This window comes from Hyla sarda, unplaced genomic scaffold (genome assembly GCF_029499605.1).
Source record: "Hyla sarda isolate aHylSar1 unplaced genomic scaffold, aHylSar1.hap1 scaffold_71, whole genome shotgun sequence".
In the NCBI taxonomy this organism is placed as follows: domain Eukaryota; kingdom Metazoa; phylum Chordata; class Amphibia; order Anura; family Hylidae; genus Hyla; species Hyla sarda.
Window position 1 is genome coordinate 646,680 of NW_026610729.1, and position 26,758 is coordinate 673,437.

Here is a 26,758-nt window from a genome sequence, read left to right on the forward strand (position 1 = left end):
ATTATTTATTAATGGGCCCAAAGATGGGCATTTTGTGTGGATGGCTACAACTGTCTCGTGGTTTAAAATGGGGCATGGGGCAGAGTTTATTTATTTTATTTTTGGGGAGAAACTATCATTTATATAGCCACACACATTATATATGAGCCAATGTGCCCAGGGGCTAACACAGTAAAAGGCCATCTGCAAGAATAATATATGGGCTCCTTGGTCTTCAAAAGATCCTCATAGATAGCCCCCTAAGAGTTTACTTTTATTGGTAAAGTGACCAATAAATTGTGTAATAAAAGTATTGTATGCCCTCCCCACCCCTAATTCAGATACTACCGCTATATCGTGTTATGCAAGTTCTTATTTTGGCTCTGTATCTGCTCAATCAGCTTATTCTGCCTGACAAATACAATCTCTCCTTAACAGATGCTTCTTTTTCTCCCTTTAACACTGTTGTTTCTCTGTACTTGATAAAGTTTAAAATAAACAGATCCCGGGGTGAATAGCAGGCATTACAATTGGATTGGCATCTAAACTGTGGAGCAGTTGGTGTCTTGGTGCCAAGGGACAGAAAACAGCAGGTTTTTGCTGGAGGGGACAACTACGTTATTTCCCTCTTGGTCTGCTACAACTAAGCAGATGTCCTAGAATTATTATTTTACCTTCTAGTAATTTTGTCTCTTATCCTCACAGGTATGTGGTTGCCTCATTCACAGATGTGCAGGTATGTAGGCTTCATCCTGTGTCTTTTGCGCCATCTGCTGTTCATTTACTGTGTTGCAGCTTCAGTTTACAAGTAGAATGAAACAAAAACACTGTAGTAAAATAGATCTAAACAGCAAATGTTTTTGTTTTCAATTTCTAATGTTTTCTGAAAGTCCATAGAAAATCAAACTTCAGTGCACACAAAAAAAAAACTAAGCAAAAAACTACAGGTTTCCACTTATTGCACTACCAAAATGCAATTTTTTTAATTTTTTTATTTTTTTGTTTCTGGCAATTTTTCAAAAATAATGGATTTTATTCTTGGCTTTTCTCCTGTGTTCTGAAATTCTCAAATGAAAGTCATTCTAAGGAATTTGTCCTTTTATTTAGAGCCACCTACCCAACGTGTTTCTGGGTATGAAACACCCCTTCCTCAGATATAGTATGGCATATCTTGGTATATCTTATGGTTCTGCCATACATAATGCGTTTCTGGGCAAGTGAGCATATACATTTGTTCTGTGAGAGGTCATGGTTTGAATTTTGTATTTTATTTTTCATTGCTTTCAGTGGGTAATGTATTGAAAAGTATTCACTTAAATGTGAAAATGTTTTTCCCCCATCTGTTTCTTTAAAAAACTTTGCAACAACTGAAAGGCAGAAAAAATGTGAATTGCGTTGGGAAGGTATTCAACAACTTTTGTATAGCTATTGGGTTAAAGGGGTATTCCAGGCCAAAACTTTTTTTTTTTAAATATCAACTGGCTCCGGAAAGTTAAACAGATTTGTAAATTACTTCTATTAAAAAATCTTAATCCTTCCAATAGTTATTAGCTTCTGAAGTTGAGTTGCTGTTTTCTGTCTAACTGCTTTCTGATGACTCACGTCCCGGGAGCTGTCCAGCTCCTATGGGGATATTTTCCCATCATGCAAGGGATATTCTCCCATCATCATTGAGCAGTTGGACAGAAAACTTCAGAAGCTAATAACTATTGGAAGGATTAAGATTTTTTTTAATAGAAGTAATTTACAAATCTGTTTAACTTTCCGGAGCCAGTTGATATATAAAAAAAAGTTTTTGCCTGGAATACCCTTTTAACCTGTCCTCACTCACTTAGGTATCCTGTAAGACTAGTGTTTCCCAACCAGGGTGCCTCCAGCTGTTGCAAAACTACTGGGAGCTTCTGGGAGTAGTAGTTTTGCAACAGCTGGAGGCAACCTGGTTGGGAAACAATGTTTTTGACTAATAGAGGATTTACTTTGCACTACTTTATTGCAGTGTTTCCCAACCAGGGTGCCTTCAGCTGTTGTAAAACTACAACTTCCAGCATGTCCTGACAGCCTTTGGCTGTCCGGGGATGCTGGGAGGTGTAGTTTTGCAACAGCTGGAGGCACCCTGATTGGGTAACCCTGACTTATTGAATGGGATTCCATTTATTCCATAAAATAATGGGTTGTCCCTTTTTTTTTTTTACACGTGATATATACTACTTTTAATAATTTGCACTGTAATTAATAGGATTGCTCTGTTCTCAATCCAGGGTCCCATTGCTCTTCCATTGAACTTTGTTCGTGTCTGTCATTCATCATAACGCGAACGCAGCGATGACACCTAAGTTACTAAAAATGTAGCCACAGGCATCCTTAGAGCGGTGCCCCATAATGCATTGGACGGGCCGTCACATACAGCTGGAGGGAAATAAGGAGGGTGAACTCTTTAAAAAGTTTCACAGCTAGAAGGAAAAAGCTGTGTGACAGGTCCCTGCGGCAACAAGTTTAACACTGTGTGTGCCAAAGCAAATATCCCATGTATAGAGCTTTCTAACTTGAGCCACTGCAATATCCTGCATCCAATGATGTCTTTGTAATAAAAAAAATTAAGTTTTAAATAAAATAATTGGTGCATTTACAGATAGAAGTACATGTAAAAAAATTCAAATTGAACACTGCACTCCAGAAGATGAAATGTGAAGTTGTATTCACCCATCAGATACAAAAGTCCAACGCTTCGACCTTTCTAAAACTGGAGGATTTTAAGCTGGTCGCAACGTTGCATCAATGTATCTGATGGGTGAATAAAGCTTCATGATTCACTAAATACCTTTTTAGAGTGCAGTCTACCATTTTTGTTTTTGACTTCTGCATATTAATATCTGTAAGCTTATCTGTAAATGCATTATTTTATATAATTATAATAAGTTTTTTTATACAAAATGTAGATATTAAATTTGTGCATTTCCAAATATAAGCACATGTAAATATGCAGAAGTAAGACAAAGAAAAACAAAAAGACTGCACTCCAGAAGGTAACCAGTGAATCATGAAGTTTTTATTCACCCATCAGATAAAGATGCAAAATTTTGACCTTACAATAAGGTCTTTCTCAAGCAGGTCAAAACGTTGCATCCTTGTTTCTGTGGCGTGGAAAAAAAACTTCAGGATTCACTGGACAACTTCTGGAGTGCAGTCTTCCATTTTTGTTTATTACATCTGCATTTTTACATGTGCTTATCTGTGATATGGATTTCATCAGTGACCTAGTAAATATCTAACCCCATCAAAATTCGTTAAGTAAATTACACAGACACACATTGTCAGTGATAACCTTTTTATTACTGAGTCGTCAAGTTATATAGACATTGCAATTAGCATAATTTCCCGCCCTCACTAGGGAGGTGAATATGTCCTTGGCATACCATATAAGGTATGGCCTTTTGTTTAGATTTTTTAAAGGCTTTTAGCCATTGGCCAGTGCAGGAAATTCCTTACACGGAGGAGGGGTTTTTCAAACTCTTCAGTGTACTTTAGACGACCCATGGCTTGCCCATAGACCCACTTAGCCTCAGACTTATGGAGTCAGATGCTGTCCCTATGGTTCCCTGGTTTCATAGATGGCATTGAAGCTCTGTAATTGGGTATAGGCTTCATCAGTAGTCTAGAAGTCCAAATTCGTCATCACTGGCATGGCATTCTCAACAACCTTCCCACACAACCTTCCCACACAAGGCAAAACACAACACACAACAACAGCAATGATTATGAAGAGTATAAGTATGGTTATTTTACCATTGGGTCCTTTTTTGGCTGGGATTTATGTGCAACAGGTCTCCCCAAACATTTTACATACCCCCCTTTTTCCCGCTAACACCATATCTAGTGCCATACGGTTTTGGAATGTTAGTGGATGTGGAATTTCATAGTGGATGTGGCATGTTCGGCCTGACATTTAAGAGCATCCACTGAGAAATGTATGAATCTCTGCTGTTTATAATAGATATAATTAATCCAGTCTACATTCTTGTTTATGGAAATCTGGGGTATTAGACTCAAATACGGCTTTTACTTGATCTCTAGCTTTAAACTCATATGGTACCCCCCTTGGGACTCCTATAGCATCAATATACACCTGGGGGTCAAGGCTCCCAGTAAGGGCTGCATGTTTACTTCTGGAGTGTGGTTCTGGTTCCTCTGTAGGTTTGGTAGGAAAAATGTGTATAGGCATAAGAGCCTTGACTAATGTGCACTCTCCAGTCCAATTCCCTTCTAATCTGGTTCTGAGCCATCCCACTGGCTAGGCCTATCCTTTCTATTTGTTTTCACTAAGTATTCCTTTTCCTTTCATACTTTTAAATTATATTATCACCCACTAAGATGCTTATTTCGCACTGCTATTTGTACAGGACACCAATGTTCACCCACTGATTCTCCTCAATGTCACATCCTAACAATCCGTTGTGATTATCTTTTCCTCTGGAACAACCATGGTTATGTACAGACATAAATTTATCAGAGAGAATATATAGATATCAGACCATTAGATCAATTAGTTATGTCTAATCCTTTCATGATGTTTATAAACGGTGTGCTCAGTCTTCTTCCTTTCATCAGTTCATCCAGTCCATTTGTTTGCACAATTACCCTATAAAAACTCAGGATTCACAGTCTTTTGCAACATCTAGTGGATATTCTTAGATGCATCTATACGGGATAATCATATGTAAGTGTCTCTTTCCTCACTTATTTTGTGACACACACACACTCAATCATGGATTTAGGGAAATGGGTAACAATTACAGAATCTGAACTAGGCACAACTTTACAAAAGGTTCCTAGTTATATCGTTACTGTATCTATGGTTAGGGAATCAGTATAGACAAGGACATACTTATATCGGTCCACCTTAGGCAGTTAGATGAAGTCTTCTTAGTCTCCTGAAACAGGTAAGATGGTCATGGAGTGTCAGACAGGCACCTTTTAATGTTTTACCTAGGTCATAACAGATGCAAATAACGAGTCTGTACAAACCTTCTTTTTGCATTGTTGAATCCTGAGCAATGTACGGACATTACTACAGCTAGCTCCCTTCTGCTTAGTGTATGGGGCCATATATGTTACAATGGGGTACAAGACTGTTGGCACACAGTCTCTTACTAACTCTCCAGAGCAGTCTTTGCCCCGTACCACCTCTTTCTTCTTCCATTAGTCTCTCTCAGCATGCATTGCTGGTTCCTGCAAGAGCCCTAACCAGACAGATCCACACTCCCCATCCACCTGCACACTCTGTACCATAACTGTGGGGAGGACAGGAGCTCTGCAGCCTTGGCAGCCTTCTCCACCATCCAGTCCCCTTAGCTTCTGGGGGTTGTTTCCTTCATGTGGATATTATCTTTTGTAATGGCTACCTTCTCTGATAGTTTTAGGAGTTTGAACACTTGAATTACAAGCTACAGATTCTACACTTGATTGGTTTGCCCAAGGATTCAAGAAAACCTTTATTCCAATAGGCCCATACTCTGGGCGGTAATATAAAAGTGTACTTATACTCCTTATCTTGCCTTTAGATATCTTACACATCTCAGTGAATATCTTCAACTCTCTAGTTTTTGAACAAACAGCTTGAGTAGTTTATTAAAGTAGAACTTAATTCTACGTGTGGTCACCATATATCCTGTCTTGTGTACTACATCTTTGCATCACTTGGAGCAAGCTTACATTTGCAATTCAGCATCAACCATGGATTCTCTAATATCTTATTATGGCTCTTGAATTCTTAACTGCATAAGTTCAAGACAGTCAATCCTAATCTGAAGGTAGAAAAGCTACCAAAGAGCAGGGTTCTTATTCTGCAACTTCGTATTACACTAAATTATGATTATAAAGTTATCCACTCACAATTGATGTTGTTTAAATAAATTTAATGTAGAATGTATAGGTATATCACATTATGTATACATGTACTATGGACATACTCAATTTCAAACAGTAGATATATATTTCCTTCAAGTCTAATGTGACTTTGTGTTTCAGGAGAGGAGGCTGTCATTCTCCCTATCAGCCCCACCTTTCTCCTCCCACTCCTGTCACTGGTCACCAACCCTTTGAGTCTGGGTCTTTGTTTTCCCTCAGTGTAGATCAGTCATCAATTAACCTCCTGAATGTCTAGTAACTTACTGGATTCCTGTCAGTTTACATGAGGACATACAATACACATATAATGTAATAATACTGACATGTACAAATACTCAATGTACAACACATAGGGCCCAACACACATTCTAACCAAAAATGTAAATGAATAGAAAAAAAAATCTACAGAGCGTTCAAAAATTGGAAAAATCACCTTCAATGCGCATTGTTTATAATGAAATACTCATTAGCTGACTTTAAATGCTTAGGTAATTATCAATTAAATTGTGAGCAATTTTTTTTATAACTTCTTCTCTAGTTACTCCTATAATATAATTAGACAATCACCTTTCCTGATACACTTCATTTCTGGCATCCATCTTGTGCAACTGTGAAAACAAAACTCCATTAGGAAATTAATATCATAAAATAGGTTCAATTTATACCATGTGGATTTTCTTTTGTTCTTTAACAATCTAAAAAGAATCCATTACAACACAAACTTACATAAACAGCTTCAACCATGCTTTCACTCAGCTTTCCTAGAGACCTACCATGCCCTCTGCATTCCATAGCACTAAGCACTCCTCATCATCTTCACTTTTGCGTCAAACATTGGAAAAAAAACAACTCCATTCCATCTCCATTCATGGAACCTCACACATCTGGGCATAAATAATATCTCTTATTCAACATCCTATCAACAGGCTACCAAAATGTATGTACATCAGTGTTAATTTCATTACCTAATTATTTTGATTATAATTATAACAGTTCAGATGACTACAATATAACTAAAGCAAATCATAATTTGCTCTCAAGAATCACACTGCTGTATAGGCATACTGTATATAAAACTGCTAAATATGAATACTTCTGCCCATCAACAATCAGTATATTTCAAACTTTCAACTTCCTTAATATCCATAGTGCATACATCACTCACCACATGCTTTTCCATCATCTCCATTTTGTTTCTTTTTAATCTTATCCAACTGCTGACAACAATCTGCTCCTCTTTTACTTGTCTTATCACTTGTATACATCATTAACTTTTGGACTAACATATCAGCTTGCTCAACAACACAATGCATACAGTTATTTGTCTACTCAAACTACTATATCCAATACCACTAAGGAGCATTCTTTGGGAAATAATTGGGTAATCCTACTCAACAACTTAGTTTACAACACACACACGGTTTTGAAATTTCTGAGGGTAGTATAACTCCCATCATACCTTCCTATCATCCCTTTACACACACACACAATCAGTTTCTCCAGCCCCCATTACCATCTATACGCTTCCCATCTTTGCAAACTCATACATCCTTCCCTTGGCATTTTTGCTAATCTTCCTACAGCTCCGTCACCAATTTGACCTTTTGTACAGCAGTCCCTTCCCCCTCTTCTTATTTCAGCAACTATACCAGTGAGGTAATTTGCTTCTCACTGTCTTACATCTTGCCCAAAGGCCCCCTTTGTGCTATTCAAGGTGGTACCTCCAGCTGCTGCACAAACCACTCTGCTTTCTGCAAACTACAAACAGGTCCCAGGGATATGTTTCGTCAGTCCCGTGTCATGCCTTCTGGTATATACTCTGGCCTTGGCATGCCATATAAGGTATGGTCTTTCTGTTTCGGTTTTTGGAAGGCTTTTAGGCATTGGCCAGGACAGGAAATACCTTACACGGGGGGAAACGAGGAGCAGCGTTGGCATGGAGGATGGGCCTTGTCAAATTAGTCTTTCTATACTGGATACATATACATATATCCATTACATCTGTAGATGTGTTAATTATTTTATTTATATTTCTTTATTTAAAATGTATGTATAAAATTGTGTATTTACAGATAAGCATATGCAGAATTAAAAAAGAAAAACAAAAATGGAGAACTGTACTCCAGAAGTTATTAGGTAAATCGGGAAGTTTTATTCACTCATCAGAAACAAGGATGCAATGTTTCGACCTTACTATGAGGTTAAGCAGGTCAAAAGTTGCATCCTTGTATTTGATGGATAAATAAAACTTCACGATTCACTGGATACTTTTTAATGTGAGTCTTAATTTTTTTTTACGTTACTTGGATGCGAATGGCCTTGGTCAGGCTAAGAGGACTGAGCACCCACGGACTCTTAAAGGGGTACTCCGGTGGAAAACATTTTTTTTTAAATCAACTGGTGCCAGAAAGTTACAGATTTGCAAATTTATTTAAAAATCTTAATCCTTCCAGTACATATCAGCTGCTGTATGCTCCACAGGAAGTTCTTTTCTTCTTGAATTTCCTTTCTGTCTGACCACAGTGCTCTCTACTGACACCTCTGTCCATGTCAGGAACTATCCAAAGCAGGAACAAATCCCCATAGCAAATCTCTCCTGCTCTGGCCAGTTCTTGACATGGACAGATGTGTCAGCAGAGAGCACTGTGGTTAGACAGAAAACAATTATAATACTTCCTCTTTGGCATACAGCAGCTAAGTACTGGGAGGAATAACTTTAAAAAATATATATAATTAATTTACAAATGTGTTTTAAGCCTTGGGCACAAGTTGATTTAAAACAAAAGTTTTCAACCGGTGTAGCCCTTTTTAAGTCATGCCCATTCCATATTTAGCTTGATTTTATAAATGTGCAGAAGATGACATGACTGCTGCATGGACTTTCAGTAAGGTCCTAACATGATCCTGCACACTGTGAAGGAACAGCTAAAAGGAGCTTACATGCAGTAAGTTAACAGACGTAGGGAAGGAATTATGACTACAGGAAAACTCTCAATAGTCTGATGTGCAAACTAAAGCCTTTTTCTCTCTCCACTTTTAGACTTGGCTAGAATTGGGTAATAAACAGAGGGCCACAGCAGCTACAGGAATGAATGATAAGAGCTCCCGCTCACATTCTGTGTTCACACTGTCAGTGACACAAACAAGGGTAAGATTGGATATATCTGGATACAGGAGATTTTAAGCAACCTTGTTTGTTTAACATAAAACTGTGACCACTTCTAGAGGGAAATTTTTGAAGGGGAGATTCATGACCACACGAGAACGAGCAGAGTCAACCTGATAGACTTGGCAGGAAGTGAGCGCTGCAGCTCTGCACAGACCAGCGGGATACGATTAAAGGTATGTGTTCTGGAATTTCTAGATATAAACTGATTGCTGAATAATATGGAATTGGTAGGGTCCAAGAATGCTAGGCCTTTATTATGGTCAAGGCCTTGATTTACACACGTACCCGCAGCCTTTTATTTATGTCAAACTTTATTATTGTACACAAAGGACACACCATCAATAAGATGCAACTAATGGCCCTCCAGGTACAATATGATTGGTTCCAGGGTGACCATTGTATGTTGAGGCCATAAACATAAATAGGAAAAAGTGAGGAAGATGACTAATACAGAAAGCAAGTCTTGTATTTAAAACTAAGACAGTAATTTACAGCTTCCAGCAGCTCTTTATGTGAAGACAGGAGCTTCTTCAGGGTCCTATCCTGTACAGTGTCACAAAAATTAAAATGAAGCCATCCTGTTTCCGTGCAAAGTAGCTAATCTTGGTACAGGTGAAAAGTACAGTAGAATAGAACATGTAATACTTCACTCTACTTTTGGGGGGGCACACTACCAGACATACAGGTGTTTTACCAGTGAAATGCCCATTCTGATTGATCAGTTCTTCCAGCCAGTGACACGTTTCCCAGATCTGGACTGACCATAGCATTGAGTCTGGTTTCAAGTTACAATAGTCCAGAAAAGATCATTGTATGTTGGAAATAGTGACCTGAGGCCATTGAAATTTAAGAGTATTTGAAAGTTTGTCAGGCCCTGGTCTGTCACGAGTACACTACCCCCTGCGTCCTGTCCATTTGCTCCCCTGCATGCTTAACCACTTAAGGACCCAGGGCTTGAAGGTAAGCCCTGATGCCCTGGTACGTAAGGACCCAGGGCATACCTGTCTGTCCGTGGGAATTCTGGTCCCCACCACTCGTTGGGCGGGTACCATACTGCGATGCCTGCTCAAAACGTTCAGCAGGCACCCCATGCAAACCCCTCGGGGGTGTCCTGAGATCCCCCCCCCCCCCCCCAATGTCACTGATCACTGGTCAACTCAGACCTGCGATTAGCAGCGATTCCGGGTCAATCGGGTCTCTGGTGACTCGGAAAACAAGGGTGATAAGTACCAGCAGGAGTGAGGTGGCACGGGTGCCACCTCATGATTCTGTGATTAGTTGTTGACGACCAATCAATCACCGTGCCGGCTGGGAGGTGAACGGGCAGCGATCGGGCAAGTTGGGGGGTCCCTTACCTGTCCATTGCGGCAGGCGGGGCTCCCTGGCGGAGGTCTCCGGGTGGTGGCGGCAGCAGCGTCCTCAGTGGCATGCTGGGCGATGTAGTAGTGTGCCTCCAACTGTTGCATAACTACAGCTCCCAGCATGCCCTTAGGCTGTCAATGCATGCTGAGTTGTAGATTTGCAACAGCTAAAAGCACATTGGTTGCGAAACACAGTTAAGTAACAAACTATGTTTTGCAACCAGTGTGCCTCCAGCTGTTGCATAACTGCAACTCCCAGCATGCACGGACAGCCAAAGTTGTACTTTTGTAATAGCTGGAGGTTTGCCCCCCCCCCCACAAATGTGAATGTACAGGGTATATTCACACAGGCGGGGTTCAAAGTGAGTTTCCTGCTGCAAGTTTGAACTGTGGCAAATTTTCCCTGCAGCTCCAACTCCCAGCAGGAAACTCGCTGTAAACCCCAGCCCGTGTGAATGTACTCTAAAACACTATACTACACCTACACAAAATAAAAAGTAAAAAACTACATATACACATACCCCTACAGTCATTCTGCCCCCCCCCCTTCTCACCCCCAGTAAAGAAAAAAGTCTTGTATGCCACGATTTCCAAGACAGAGCCTCCAGCTGTTGAAAATCAACAACTCCCAGTATTGCCGAACAGCCACTGACTGTCAAGGCATGCTGGGAGTTCTGCAACAGCTGTAGACACCCTGTTTGGGAAACACTGTTGAAGGATATTTTGGTGGTGGATGCAAATCCCCAATTTAGGTCTCGTGTGGCGCTCTCTCTCTTTGGAGCCCTGTTGTTTTTCAAGAAAACAGTTTAGTGCCACATATGGGGTATTTCTGTACTTTGGAGAAATTGTGTTACAAATTTTGGGGGGGGGGGGGGCTTTGTCTCCTTTTACCCCTTATGAAAAGGTAAAGTTGGAGTCTGCACCAGCATTTTAATGTAACATTTTAATTTTTTACACTGACATGCTGATGTTGCCCCATACTTATATATTTCACAAGCGGCAAAAGGAAATGCCACATGTGGATGCAAAGTGCTCTGCGGGCGCTCAACGTGGCTCAGAAGTGAGAGCGCACCATGTACATTTGAGGACTAAATTGGTGGTTTGCACAGGGGTGGCTGATATTACAGTGGTTCTGATATAAAGGCAAAAGAATAAATACCCCCATGTGACCCCATTTTGGAAACTACACTCCTCACAGAATGTAACAAGGGGTATAGTGAGCCTTAAAACCCCACAGGTGTTTGACACATTTTCGTTAAAGTTGGATGTGAAAATGAATAAAAAAAATGTCGAAAAAATACTGGTGTCACCCTACATTTTTCATTTTCACAAGGGAAAATAGGAAAAAAGCCCCCCAAAATTTATAGCCCCATTTCTTCTGAGTATGGAAATATCCCATATGTGGATGTAAAGTGCTCTGTGGGCGCACTACAATGCTCAGAAGAGAAGCAGCTCCATTGGGCTTTTGGAGAGAGAATGTGTCCAAAATTAAAGGCCATGTGTGCTTACAAAGCCCCCATGGTACAAGAACAGTGGACCCCCCCCCTCACATGTGACCTCATTTTGACAATTACACCCCTCACCGAATTTAATAAGGGGTGCAGTGAGCATTTACACCCTACTGGTGTCTGATATATTTTGTGAACAGTGGGCTGTGAAAATGAAAATTTTTAATTTGCACAGCCCACTGTTAAAAAAATCAGTCAGACACCAGTGGGGTGTAAATGCTCCCTGCACCCCTTAATAAATCCTGTGAGGGGTTTAGTTTCCAAAATAGGGTCACGGGGGGGTGTGTGTCCAATGTTCTGGCACCAAGGGGGGGCTTTGTAAACGCACATGGCCCCTGACTTCTATTCCAACCAAATTCTCTCTCCAAAAGCTCAATGGTGCTCCTTCTCTTCTGAGCATTGTAGTTCGCCCGCAGAGAACTTTACATCCACATATGGAGTATCTCCTTACTCAGAAGAAATGGTGTTACAAATTTTGGGAGGCATTTTCTCCTATTACCACTTGAGAAAATTAAGAATTTGGGTTAACACCAGCATCTTAGTGAAAAAAATCCTACATTTCTTTTTAACGTCCCAATTTAGCAGCTCACTGTACCCCTTGTTAAATGCCTTGAGGGGTGTAGTTTCCAAAATAGTATGGCGTGTATTTAAATTTTTTTTTTTATTGCTGTTCTGGCACCATAGGGGCTTCCTAAATGTGACATGCCCCCCAAAAAACATTTCTGAAAAACTCTCTCTCCAAAATCCCATTGTCGCTCCTTCCCTTCAAAGCCCTCTAGTGCACCCACAGAGCACTTAACATCCACATATTGGGTATTTCCTTACTCGAGAGAAATTGGTCTACAAATTTTAGGGTGATTTCTATCCTTTTTACCACTTGTAAAAATTGGGTCTACAAGAACATGTGTGTAAAAAATAAATAAATAAATAAATAAATAAAAAAAAAGCTAAAAAAAATTAGATTTTGATTTTTCTTTGTTGCTATTCCTGTGGAACACCTAAAGGGTTAACACACTTACTGAATGTCATTTTGAATACTTTGAGGGGTGCAGTTTTTATAATGGGGTCATTTATGGGGTATTTCTAACATGAAGGCCCTTCAAATCCACTTCAAAACTGAACTGGTCCCTGAAAAATTCCGACTGAAAATTTTGTGGAAAATTGCTGCTGAACTTTGAAGCCCTCCTGATGTCTTCCAAAAGTGAAAACATGTCAACTTTATGATGCAATCATAAAGTAGACATATTGTATATGTGAATTAATATATAATTTATTTTGGATATACATTTTCCTTTTATAAGCAGAGTTTCAAAGTAAAAAAAATGCAACATTTTCAAATATTTAATCAAATTTTGGAATTGTTCACCAAGAAGTATGAACAAAAATTTACCACTAACATAAAGTAGAATGTCACAAAAAACTATCTCTGAATCAAAATGAAAAGTAAAAGCATCCCAGAGTTATTGATGCTAAAAGTGACAAGTGGTCAGATGTGCAAAAAATGCTCGGGTCCTTAATGTGAAAATGGGTTGGGTACTTAAGGGATTAACCCCGCATGTTCTGACTAACAAAGAAGTAACTGCAAGAAGACCCTGGTGAGTGGTCCGCATTTTTTCTCTACATATTACATGTTCCGATACTGTGTCTTCTACTTACGTGTCAGCACCTGAAAGGCACAGTTTAGCTTCTAGGGGCCGTTAACTGCGATAATCCCAGTCTCCATACCTGAGGTGCATACACACTTGGTGATGCTGAGTATACTTCTATTTGGATTATGTTTTCCTGGTGTTATTACTGGAGCTGTCTGGTCTATCCTGCCAGCCACTACCTGTACTGGGACTTCTGTTAGGGTAACAACCTAAGTCCAGCTTCCACACCCTAGAGTGGGATTAACAGCGAAAACTAAGACTCTGCTCTGGTCCAAAAGTCAAACTGGTTGGGTACGACTGTGGGTCCATACTTTTTTTTTTTTTTTTGTAGTAATGAAGAGGCTGTCCCATTTTAAAAAGCTACTCTCATATACCCTAATGATAGGTAGCCACCTAATCGGGTTCCTTAACTCTTAACTGGTATTGAGTGGCATCATTTTGATCTGGAGGATCTGTCCTGTTTCAATACAAAAACAAGTCACTTATTGTCAGATTCAGCAGGAGCTGTTCCCAAGTTCCCTGTACATAAATTTGGGCACATACATACCTAAAGTTATTATCAGAACAAGCAGTAGTATTTTAAAGCCTAGAAACTCATTAAACCAGACCATCAGTATAAAACCATATTGCATTTAACTGCTAAAAATTGGGTATACTGAGGCCAAAGAGTCTAGTATTTGAATTCCATCCACATTGTGACAGAGTAAATTACAGCCAAAAGTTGTTGTTCTTTGGGATTTCTTTATAAGTTAATTAAGATTTCCATACAATAATGTCAATGCATTTATATAGACATCTCTCAGAACAGAAGTCTATCCACAGAGGCTGCTGGTGCTTTCTAAGCCTTCCATTGTTGCTCAACTAAGAAATTAAGTTTTCCCTGTTGCCCAATTTTCATTTTTTTTCTCTAATTTCATGAAAGGAAAACATCTGTTGGTGTAAAAACAGACTTATTTATACACTGCTCAAAAAAAACATAAAGGGAACACTAAGAACACATCCTAGATCTGAATGAATGAACCAATCGTATGAAATACTTCCGTCTATACATAGTTGAATGTGCTGACAACAAAATCGCACAAAATTTTCAACGGAAATCAAATTTATCAACCCATGGAGGTCTGGATATGGAGTCACACTCAAAATCAAAGTTGACCACACTACAGGCTGATCAAACTTTGATATAATGTCCTTAAAACAAGTCAAAATGAGGCTCAGTAGTGTGTGTGTGGCCTCCACGTGCCTGTATGATCTCCCTACAATGCCTGGCCATGCTCCTGATGAGGTGGCGGGTGGTCTCCTGAGGGATGTCCTTCTGGACTAAAGCATCTGCCAACCCCTGGACAGTCTGTGGTGCAACGTGGTGTTTGTAAATGGAGCGAGACATGAAGTCCCAGATGTGCGCAATCGGATTCAGGTCTGGGGAACGGGCGGGCCAGTCCATAGCATCAATGCCTTCCTCTTGCAGGAACTGTTGACACACTCCATCCACATGAGGTCTAGCTTTGTCTTGCATTAGGAGGAACCCAGAGCCAACCACACCAGAATATGTTCTCATAAGGGGTCTGAGGATCTCATCTCGGTTCCTAATGGCAGTCAGGCTACTCCTGGCAAGCACATGGAGGACTGTGCAGCCCCCCAAAGAAATGCCACCCCACACCATTACTGACCCACCGCCAAACCAGTCATGTTGGAGGATGTTGCAGGCAGCAGAACGTTCTCCACGGCGTCTCCATACTCACGTCTGTCACATGTGCTCAGCATGAACCTGCTTTCATCTGAAGAGCACAGGGTGCCAGTGGCGAATTTGCCAATCTTGGTGTTCTCTGGCAAATGCCAAATGTCCTGCACGGTGTTGTGCTGTAAGCGCAACCCCCACCTGTGGATGTCGGGCCCTTGTACAACCCCTCATGGAGTCTGTTTCTGACAGTTTGAGTGGACACATGCACATCATTTTGCAGGGCTCTGGCAGTGCTCCTTCTGATCCTCCTTGCACAAAGGTGGAGGTAGCGGTCCTGCAGCTGGGTTGTTGCCCTCCTACGGCCTCCTACACGTCTCCTGATGTACTGACTTATCTCCTGGTAGTGCCTCCATGCTCTGGACCCTACGCCGACAGACATAGCAAACCACCTTGCCCCAGCTCGCATTGATGTGCCATCCTGGATGAGCTACCTGAGCCACTTGTGTGGGTTGTAGACTCTCTCCTGCTACCACTAGATTGAAAGCACCACAGCATTCAAAAGTGGCAAAAACATCAGCCAGGAAGCATAGGAACTGAGTCTATCCTCACCACTTGCAGAACCACTCCTTTATTGGGGTGTCTTGCTAATTACCTATAATTTCCACATGTTATCTGTTCCATTTGCACAACAGCATGGGAAAGTGATTGTCAATCAGTGTTACTTCCTGAGTGGACAGTGTGATTTCACAGAAGTGTAATTGACTTGGAGTTACATTGTGGTATTTAAGGGTTCCATTTATTTTTTATGAGCAGTGTACTCGTATGATGTGTAATATTCTTTTACAGATTTCTGAACATCACTTTGTAGTTTAAGCCTGTATTTTACAAAAAGCCTTGAATAAGAAGGCTTTGCCCACAACTATTATCTATGCCTTATCTTTAGGACTGATTTCAGGGAGAACTATCCCAGCAGTCAGACGCCCCCCCAGTCTCGAACGGGAAACTGAGCAGCGTTTGCATATTCGATTAATTCATTGTCTTTGGGAGCTGCGGAAGATAGTTGAACAGTGTATTTGGCTATCCTCAGCAGTCCCCATAAAAAATAAATGCAGTGGTGGTGCACACGTGTTACTGCTGCTCCTTTTTCAGGGGATATACTATATTTTTTGCTCCATAAGATGCACTTAATCTCCCCCTCAAAAGTGGGAAGGAAATGTCTGTGCGTCTTATGGAGCGAATGTATGTGCCGATACCCGGCATTTGCATTGTATCGGGGACTCGTTTTAATGTCCCTGATACCAAGGCCGATACCTGCTGCAGTGCGGCCGCCCGCAGCCCCGTTATGCCGCCCGCAGCCCCTTTATGCCGCCCGCAGCCCCGTTCTGCCGCCCGCATCATGGCGTCCTATGGAGGAACATGTGACACACACATCACATGCTCCTCCAGAGGACGCTATGATGCGAACGGCAGAACGGGGAAGCGGATGGCAGAACAGGGGAGCGGAGCGGCAACCGCAAGTGAGCAACTACCATGGGGACACTATCTACAAGGGGGCCTGCTGTTTACAAGGGAGCACTGTCTACAAGGGGGGGCCTGCTGTTTACAAGGGGGCACTGTCTACAAGGGGGGGGGGGGCTGCTGTGTTTTTTTTTTTTTTTTTTTTCTTGTTCTCCTCTAAAACCTAGGTGCATCTTATGGTTAGGTGCGTCTTATAGTGCAAAAAATACGGTACTCTCACAAATCTCCCCCCCCCCCCCATTCTTAGCTCAACTCTGTTCCTAGTTCATGAATTCTTGGCTGCTGAAGGATAGGGAATAACTATTTATGGGCAAACCCTTTGTTCCTTTTCTACTAATATTTATATACTAATATTACTGGCTAATATTGGATTTGAATTTTAAGTCCCTCAAGACCCTCTGCTTGTCCCATTGGTGTAAACATCTGACCAAAGCAGGTCCCTTGCAATAAATTCAGCATCTAGGAAGCTGAATCCTTAGTGTTAAGCTTCCCTGATAACAAACTGTAAAGAATTTTAAGGAAAAATTCATAGCCTATTAAAAGATTGAGCCACCAATATCTGATCAGCAGGGCGCTGACATTCAACACACCTGCTGATCAGCTGTTTGGGGCAAGCCATATTGCCTATGTTAGTTTATGGAACGGGAAGCCTCTGATCCATACCTTTTGTCACAAATCTACATGTCTTTTTCTCCTGCACCTCCCTATCACTATGCTCCCCTTCCCAGAGATTGCTATCTTAGTGAGCAACAGACTCCTTCATGTTATCCCTACCACTCAGTGTTGCAAGTCATTATATAGATCCAGACACTAAGCTTTCAAATGCACAACAAGCTCACATCTTCTACAGCAATATGCTCCCTCAAACAGCTGTTAAAGATTTGCATACATAGCACAAGATGTACACAGGAAGGCATTGGTACTAGTGTTGAGCGGCATAGGCCATATTCGAATTCGCGAATATTCGCGAATATATGGACGAATATTCGTCATATATTCGCGAATATTCGCATATTCGTTATCCCCTCGTTTTATTTTCGCATATGCGAACATTCGCGTATACGAAAATTATCATATGTGAAAATTTGCATATACAAAATTAGCATATGCGAAAATTCGCATATGCGAAAAATTAGCATATGCTAATTTTCGTATATGCGAATTTGCGCACGGCAGTCTCACAGAGTATTATTAGAGCCTTCTTTACACCACACAAGCTGGAAGCAGAGAGGGGTGATCACTGTGATGTGTACTGTGAAGAAAAAAAAAAAAAACGAATATTCGTAATTACGAATATATAGCGCTATATTCGCGAAATTCGCGAATTCGCGAATATGCGATATTCGCGAATAATATTCGAATTGCGAATATTCGCGAGCAACACTAATTGGTACTTATGTAGGACACTGTATACTTATGGGGATTTCACAGAACCTAAACTACAGTTATCTGGAAGTATGGCTGCATGCTAAACTCAAGTCCCACCACTCATTTTTCTTGGAAAAGGAAGTATCATGAACAAAAACTTATCCCCTATATGCATAGAAACAAAAACATAGAATGTGTCGGCAGATAAGATACATTTGGCCCATCTAGTCTGCCCAATATTCTGAATCCTATCAATAGTCCCTGGCCCTATCTTATATGAAGGATAGCCTTATGCTTATCCCATACATGTTTAAAGGGGTACTCCGGTGTTTAGACATTTTATACCCTATCCAAAGGATAGGGGATAAAGATGCCCTACCACGGGAGTCCTGCCGCTGGGGACCCACGTGATCCTGCATGCGGCACCCCATTTGTAATCAGTCCCCGGAGCGTGTTCGCTCCGGGTCCGATTACAGGTGATCACAGGGCTGGCGGCGTGTGACGTCACGCCTGCGCCCCCGTGTGACGTCACGCTCCGCCCCTCAATGCAAGCCTACAGGAGGGGGCGTGATAGCTGTCATGCCCCCTCCCATAGGCTTGCATTGAGGGGCGGAGCGTGACATCACAAGGGGGTGCAGACGTGACGTCACATGCCGCCCGCCCTGTGATCGCCCGTAATCAGACCCGGAGCGAACACGCTCCAGGGACTGATTACAAACTGGGTCCCACGTGCAAGATCACGGGGGTCCCCAGCGGCAGGAGTCCCACGGTCAGGCATCTTATCCCCTATCCTTTGGATTGGGGATAAGATGTCTAAGCACCGGAGTACCCCTTTAAACTCCTTCACTGTATTTGCAGCGACCACTTCTGCAGGAAGGCTATTCCATGCATCCACTACTCTCTCAGTAAAGGAATACTTCCTGATGTTACTTTTAAACCTTTGCCCCTCTAATTTAAAACTGTTCTCTTGTGGTAGTTTTTCTTATTTTAAATCTCCTCTCCTCCTTTACCTTGTTGATTCCCTTTATGTATTTAAAAGTCTCTATCATATGCCCTCTGTCTCTTCTTTCTTCCAAGCTATACATGTTAAGGTCCTTTAACCTTTCCTGGTAAGTTTTGTCCTGCAATCCACGTACTAGTTTAATAGCTCTTCTTTGAACTCTCTCTAGAGTATCTATATCCTTTTGGCGATACGGCCTCCAGTACTGCGCAAAATACTCCAAGTGAGGCCTCACCAGTGTTCTTTACAGCGGCATAGGGGATACGTTTTAGATGGAGGGGCAGGGGTCGTCATGGCTCATGGAACGGAGGATGTTGAACGCTCAGAAGTCCCCACCCCCATCACCATCACCATGAAGCGCAGCCAACATGCCCCCTCCATCTCTCTATGGGAGAGCCGAAGATAGCCGAACAGCCCTCCCATAAAGATATGCTTTTGCGGGGGTCCACATGCCCCATTCCCAGAGCCAGGGGTCCTGCGAATAGGGGATAGGTTTGTGCATGATATATCTCACTTTTAAAAGCAAAATAGAAAACAATACTTTCAACTCATGTTTCTAACTCTTCTTAATCAGCAATTCAAGACAGAGCAAGACTGAAGGTATCGCAAACCATGTAAATATGGGTATTGTCCAAAACCCTCTCTCTAGGCTTTGTCTGCTGACCTCTACAAGTTTTGCATATCAGGAGCATCTATAATTTACATACATATAGCAGCCCACTATGAGCCTTCCTCCCTTAGTATTTATACATTTAGAGGGGCATTTACAAAGAGTGGTGTGAATTCTAAACTATTTTAGAGCACAAAAGTTGCTATAATAGTTGCAGAAATGTGCCAAATTTATCAAACGGCGCCCGGACGTTGATCAATTTTGCTGATGCAACTTTTAAAAAAAGTTGCAGATTTTGTGTGGACATACAACTTTTGTGTGAAAAGTCGCATATACCATGACTCAAAAGTTGCACAGAAAATTTAGGGGAGGGCTGAATTGACCTTAGAAACCGCCTATGTCTGAGATTGTAGGACAATTTTGCTACACTCACACTTAGTAAATCAGTGACCACAGCACAAAGTGTTCTAAATGGGTAAAAATCATGGAAACGTTTCTAAAGCAATTGTTTCACAGAAAGTCACACGGACCCATTGTGCGACAAACATAGAGAAAAAAGCAGTTTCAAAAGCTTTCTAAATTTCTTAATAAATCCCCACCACTTACACAGTTTTTCTTTAGGTTAAGAGACTATTTCCCTTTTTCATAGTTATTGCTGACTTCATGTTCCCTGACTTTCAGGAAGGTGCCAGCATCAATAAGTCGCTGCTTACTCTGGGCAAAGTGATATCCGCTCTAGCAGAGATGTCAGATGTCCACAAGAGAAGTTTTATACCCTACAGAGAATCTCTACTCACTTGGTAAGTCATCTGCAGCCTCAGCACATGTGTTCATCTTGTTGGCTCATGATTCTAGGACTCAAGAGACCAGAATGCATTTTCCTCCCCTCAGGCCGTTTTCTGATATCAGCAGGAATTGTGCAATACAGTTATAATATGAAGTACCCAAAGGGTTGTCTTATTATTTACCATATGCCTGATAAAGATTTTGTGGTATGATCATAGATTTATTCTTTAAGTACATCTTATGATTCTGTCATTGGCTTTACTAAATGGTCTGTGATATGGTAATTGTTTTTGTTCCGATGTTATAAACTGGTAGGACATTGGTGAAATTGTTGCAGCAATTAAAATGCCCAAGCAAGTCCGGTGTGAACCTGCACAAATTATGCGGGGATGAGAAATTCCTCTGCAAGTCTCCTCCTCCTCCTGGCCCTCTTAAAAACTTCCAATGTAAGGTGGCTTAAAAACATCTGGGCAAGCAGTCATTCTTCATTATTTTCCAATTGGCATCTTTATTTGACTATACATTTATGTATAGCTGCTTAACTATAAAAACTAGTTTTAACATAAAACTATAGCAGAATAAATCGAGGTTGCTCATATTGTATGCTAAAGTGATCCTGCTATGGATCTGAAGCAGCACTAAAACCCTTGCCTATTTAATGTACAAACAGCATAATGAACACACATTCATTCTTACTTTCTCCCCTAATGGAGAATGCCAAGAGTGATCTCATGGTCTTCCCAAAAACAGGAATAAACAATGGGACACTAATGTGAGGTGTATAAAAAGCATGTGAACTCTTATTTCCAAGGTTGAGGCGGCCTTTACACCCAGAAAATCAACTTAAAAAATTCCACCAGAACATTGAACGTGTTCAATGTTCTTGCAGATTTCCACTCCGCGGATATTGCCATCTATGGGGATGGCAATGTTTGCGCAGTTCTGAATCGGTCGACGTTGGCCGCACTCTGAATCTGAAGTGCGAACCCGGCCTTAAACAAAAACATTATACAGTAGTTTATGCTACAGCTCTGTGAAAAATTGAGACCACTGAAACATATCATATTCTCTGATTTTACTATAAAAATGTGTTTGAGTAAAATAAACAGTTACCTCAATAGTTAATAATGACAATAGTTTTATTGGAATTTAGGAGTAATGTTGTCTGTAGAATATTGTCTTGATGTCTACTTCTCAAGACAAATGTGCTGGATTCCAGCCTTGCTAAAACCTCTCCAGATCATTATCAATCCTCCACCAAATTACACAGTGGATGTGAGACACACTGGCTTGTATGCCTCTCCAGGTCTCTGTCTAACCATTAGGGTATGTTTACATGGCATACCCAGAATATTTCAGTGGCTGCATTTTGAACTGTCCACGCCATGCACTTCACCCCCGCTGCTGTTTGCTATTCTTTTTGTAGTTCTCGTTTTGATGTCCTCCTACGTTGTTGAGTGAAGTTCAAAGGAGTTGACTGTCATTGCAGTCAATGGGAAAACAGGTTTTTTTTTCTCAGCCAGTCTGTGGATGCGTTGCCTCCAATGTCTGTTGCTTTATCTTGTTGAACCACTGTCTTTTGAAATTTTCCATCTGCTAGTGAAGCCAGAATTGAACCCTTATTTTCTTCACTCATAGCTTTTCTTTTCAACTTTGTCATACTGGTGTTTAAATAACCTTTTAAGGAACTGCTTGCACTGTTCTACCATCCAGCTAATCCTACTAAGAGGATAGTGATGACCACAGCATTTGATTTTACACTTCCTCATAAAATTAGATTTGGTTCAGGTAATCACATAATCGGGTTCTTATAGGGGAACTCTGCCTCTAGACATCTTATCCCCTATCCAAAGGATAGGGGATAAGATATCTGATCTTGGGGGTCCCGCCACTGGGTACCCTCGCAATCTCCCTGCTGCACCCGGTGTTCGTTTAGAGCATCAGGTGCAGTGGCGGAGGTTCATGACATCACGGACATGCTCCTCAATACAAGTCTATGGGAAGGGGCGTGGCGGCTGTCACGCCCCCTCCCATAGACTTGCATTGAGGGGGCATGGTCGTGATGTCACGAGTGGGACGTGACTTAAGTCACGAGCCTCCGCCCCGCATCGCTATTCATCCGGCAGGGAGCGAAGTTTGCTCCGTGTATCGGATGTCTGGGGTGCCATAGCAGAGATCGCGGGGGTCCCCGGCAGCAGGACCCCCCTGATCAGACATCTTATCCCCTATTCTTTGGATAGGGGATAAGATGTCTAGGGGCAGAGTACCCCTTTAAGTTAAATTAGGTGTACCTTTACTGAAATCTAACAGACACTGGAATAACGTGGCACCCATAAATGTAGAGATGCAGACTTAGGCCATGTTCACATGGCTGAAAATGTAGGGAATGTCCGCCCGGGCAGACATTCTGCACAATTTAATAATCCGGTGGACACTAGGACCGCTTGGAAATGTACTGTCTAATAGATGGCAATGAATCTCAGCAAAATCTGCAAAAAGAATAGACAAGTGTATTCTTTTTGTGGGTGATGGAATCAGAGTTTCTGCGGCAACCGCAAAATTCCATTGAAATTAATGAGACTCTGTTGCAGCGGACTGTCGGTGTGAAATATTCCAGTAGAATTCCACACAGACATTCTGCCGTGTAGACAATACCCTCAAGGAAAATTGAGTGTAAAGCCACCCTAACATGGAACATGGGCCAAAAAAATAACTTATCAAATTGTGCAAATAGAATCAAACATGAAACACAAAAACAATATGGCGCAGACAGGAAAGTTATTAAAAAGGTATACACTTTATTAGAACAAATACGGATGAAACCTTTTGAAAAGGAGTTGTGGAGTTTTCTGTTGTGGAGGACAAGTCCCAATACAGGTCTCCAGCCAGTGTACAATATCACTGTAAGGTCTGCATCCCAAATAAGGGGAAGACCACATAAAAACTTGGCACATGGGAACAAATTGACTAGGTATAGCCTATAGGCTAAATAGTACAACTGTTTACAGTACATAAAGGGAAAATAATAAACTCCTCCTATTCGGTTATGTCATGACATCCAAAGAATACAAGACTACAAAGTACACCTCGCACAATGGAAAAACAAAAAAACTGAGTAAAGAGTATATATAACTCACATGTCTAGGTGGACCCTGGTTGCAGCGACACCACCTGAATCAGGTGAAGAATGTCAGCACTGTCAGGACGCACATGGACAAAGCATCACAAATGGAAAACACAGACCAGAAATGTGGATCACCCCTGTATTGGGACTTGTGGAGTAAATGTTTTATCAATCTTTTTGTAGTAATAAAATTATCTTTTTGTTTTAAAAATTTGTGGTCTCTTAACTTTTTCCAGGGCTGTATATGTGCAAAAAGTGTGTATGCAATTGTTTTGATGAAATAGGTGAAAAAGTAATGTTTTCTTTTTACTACTTTTTAAAAGGCTCCTAAGAGAGAGTTTAGGGGGAAATTCCAAAACTGCGATGATTGCTACAGTCAGTCCTGCCTCTGTGAACCTGGAGGAGAGTCTTAGTACTCTACGGTATGCCTCACAAGCCAGGAACATCATCAATGTGGCCAGAGTAAATGAAGACTCTAATGCTGCTCTGATAAGAGGTAAATGGATTACTATATATATTTTTGACTTATTACTCGCTAATGAATTTAAAAAGGTCTACAATTTTATTTTTTCATTCTTTTGGTGACCTTTTTTTATCCTTTTATCAGAGCTAAAGTCTGAGATTGACAAACTCCGGGCTGCTCAGCAGTGTGTACAAGGGGTGGATCAGGCTGTATATGAGGCCAGCTTACAGGAGATATGTTCCCTGAGAGAACGTTTATCTGTCCAAGAAAGGCAGCTAACAGAGACCCAAAAGTAAGTAAAATAAAAATCCAGATGATGTTAGCATACCTAGGTCCCTCAATGTATGACTGCAATATGCTACGCTTCTCAAGTTCATCTCAGTGGGGAAAAAACAAACTCCACAGTAATGCGGCGTCTCAGTGGGGTGGCATGCATGTTGCTGCCATCGCTGGCTGGTAGTTTTCAATCCACTGTCGATAGGGAACGATGTGTGGTGGCCTTTCTGTACACTATTGGTCCTATCAGGTGGACTCAGTCCCAGTCCCCTGGCCCTCACACTCCTCGGAACTTTCATTGCCTCTAAAGAGTTAATGTATTGCATTAATGTGTTAAGTGTTTGTATCTTTAACTCCTTAAGGATGCAGGGCGTACCTGTACGCCCTGAGTCTGCTCCCTTTCTAGAACGCGGGACTACGGCGTGGCCCCATGTCATAGCAGGTCGGGCCTGGCCTCGAACATCCGGGACCCATGGCTAATAGCGTGCCACTGATCATGGTGCTGTGTGCTATTAACCCTTTAGACGGGGCAATCAAAGTTGGTCACCGCATCTAAAGTGAATGTAAACTGCTACCGGCTTGCTCAGCGAGCTGTCCGGGACCGCCGCAGTGAAATCACGGTGTCCCAAACAGCTGGCAGACACAAGGAGGGTCCTTACCTTCCTCCTGCGTCGCCGATGGAGATTCAGGCATGAGCAGTGAAGCGGCAGAATCATCGATCAATATTATCCTATGAGATAACAATGATCGATGTAAAAGATCAGTGTGTGCAGTGTTATAGCCCCTATGGGGGCTATAACTGCAAAAAAAAGTGAAATAAAAAAGTTAAAGATCATTTAACCCATTCCCTAATAAAAGTTTGAATCACCTCCCTTTACCCATAAAAAAAAACTGTGTAAATAAAAAAAAAAACGTGGTATCACCGCGTGCTGAAATGTCCGAATTATAAAGATATATCGTTAATTAAACTTCACGGTCAATGGCGTACGCGCAAAGAAATTCCAAAGTCCAAAATAGCATATTTTTTGTCACTTTTTTTATATAATGAATAAAAAGCAATCGAAAAGTTTGATCAACACCAAAATGGTACCGCAAAAAATTAGCACTCATACCGCCCCGTATGTGGAAAATAAAAAAAGTTATAGGGGTCAGAAGATGACAATTTTAAACGTATAAATTTTCCTGCATGTAGTTATGATTTTTTTCCAGAAGTACAACAAAATCAAACCTATATAAGTAGGGTATCATTTTAACCGTATGGACCTACAGAATAAAGAGGTGTAATTTTTACCAAAAAATGTACTGCATAGAAACTGAAGCCCCCAAAAGTTACAAAATGGCATTTTTTTCTTCAATTTTGTTACACAATGATTTTTTTCTTTCCGTTTCACCATAGATTTTTGGGTAAAATGACTGATGTCATTACAAAGTAGAATTGGTGGCACAAAAAATAAGCCATCATGTGGATTTTTAGATGCAAAATGTAAAAAATGATTAGGAGGACAAAGAGTGCAAAAAATGAAAAACCCTCAGTCCTTAAAGTGGTGGTCCGGTGGTAAACAATTTTTATTTTTTAAATTAACTGGTGCCAGAAAGTTAAAAAAGTTTGTAAATTACTTCTATTAAAAGACCTTAATCCTTCCAGTACTTATCTGCTGCGGTTCACTACAGAAAAAGTTCTTTTCTTTTTGAATTTCTTTTTTGTCTTGTCCACAGTGCTCTCTGCGAACACCTCTGTCCGTGTAAGGAAATGTCCAGAGCAGGATAGGTTTGCTATGGGGATTGTCTCCTGCTCTGGACAGTTCCTGATACGGGCATCAGGTGTCAGCAGAGAGCACTGTGGACAAGACAAAAACAATTCAAAAAGAAATTTCCTCTGTAGCATGCATATGCTAAAAAGTACTGGAAGGGTAAAGATTTTTTTTTAATAGAAGTCATTTACAAATCTTTTTAACTTTCTGGCATCAGTTGATTTAAAAAAAAAAATGTTATCCACCGGAGTACCCCTTTAAGGGGTTAAATCCTGTCGTTAAGCCCTATGTAACCAAAGAAGGTGTAAATGACCAGGTGACTTGTTGGTGACCTATAGGACCCCTCCAAATTGCTCCCATATATAGCTGGGAGGAGCTAGCCAGTTTCAGTCTTAGCTGTGGTACAGTCAAGTGAAGACCTGAGAGTGTCTGGTGTTCCTGAGGGAGACCAAGGCCTAGCCATGCAGCCACTACCAGTGGAACCTCCTACAGGTCAAAGTCAAAGCCTGGTAAGCACAAATACAGGAGAGAAGTCAGCATGGTAAAGTCTAAAGTCAGCGTGGGTTGCATAATTGAGTCCAAGTCCGCTACAAGTCCCAGTGAATCAACAA

The 26,758-nt window shown here is 41.2% G+C and overlaps 1 protein-coding gene across 3 annotated transcripts in view; it reads left to right on the forward strand.

The window, feature by feature from the left end:
- The window catches only part of LOC130344235 (kinesin-like protein KIF14), a 122,136-nt gene that overhangs the window by 37,200 nt on the left and 58,178 nt on the right, over nucleotides 1-26,758 (forward strand). For all 3 annotated transcript variants that reach the window (XM_056554409.1, XM_056554408.1, XM_056554410.1), the window contains exons 7-12: nucleotides 685-715; nucleotides 8,924-9,031; nucleotides 9,109-9,225; nucleotides 20,429-20,547; nucleotides 23,981-24,153; nucleotides 24,265-24,412. In XM_056554409.1, coding sequence (XP_056410384.1) covers nucleotides 685-715; nucleotides 8,924-9,031; nucleotides 9,109-9,225; nucleotides 20,429-20,547; nucleotides 23,981-24,153; nucleotides 24,265-24,412 — 696 coding nt within the window. The remainder of the gene's footprint in view (nucleotides 1-684; nucleotides 716-8,923; nucleotides 9,032-9,108; nucleotides 9,226-20,428; nucleotides 20,548-23,980; nucleotides 24,154-24,264; nucleotides 24,413-26,758) is intronic.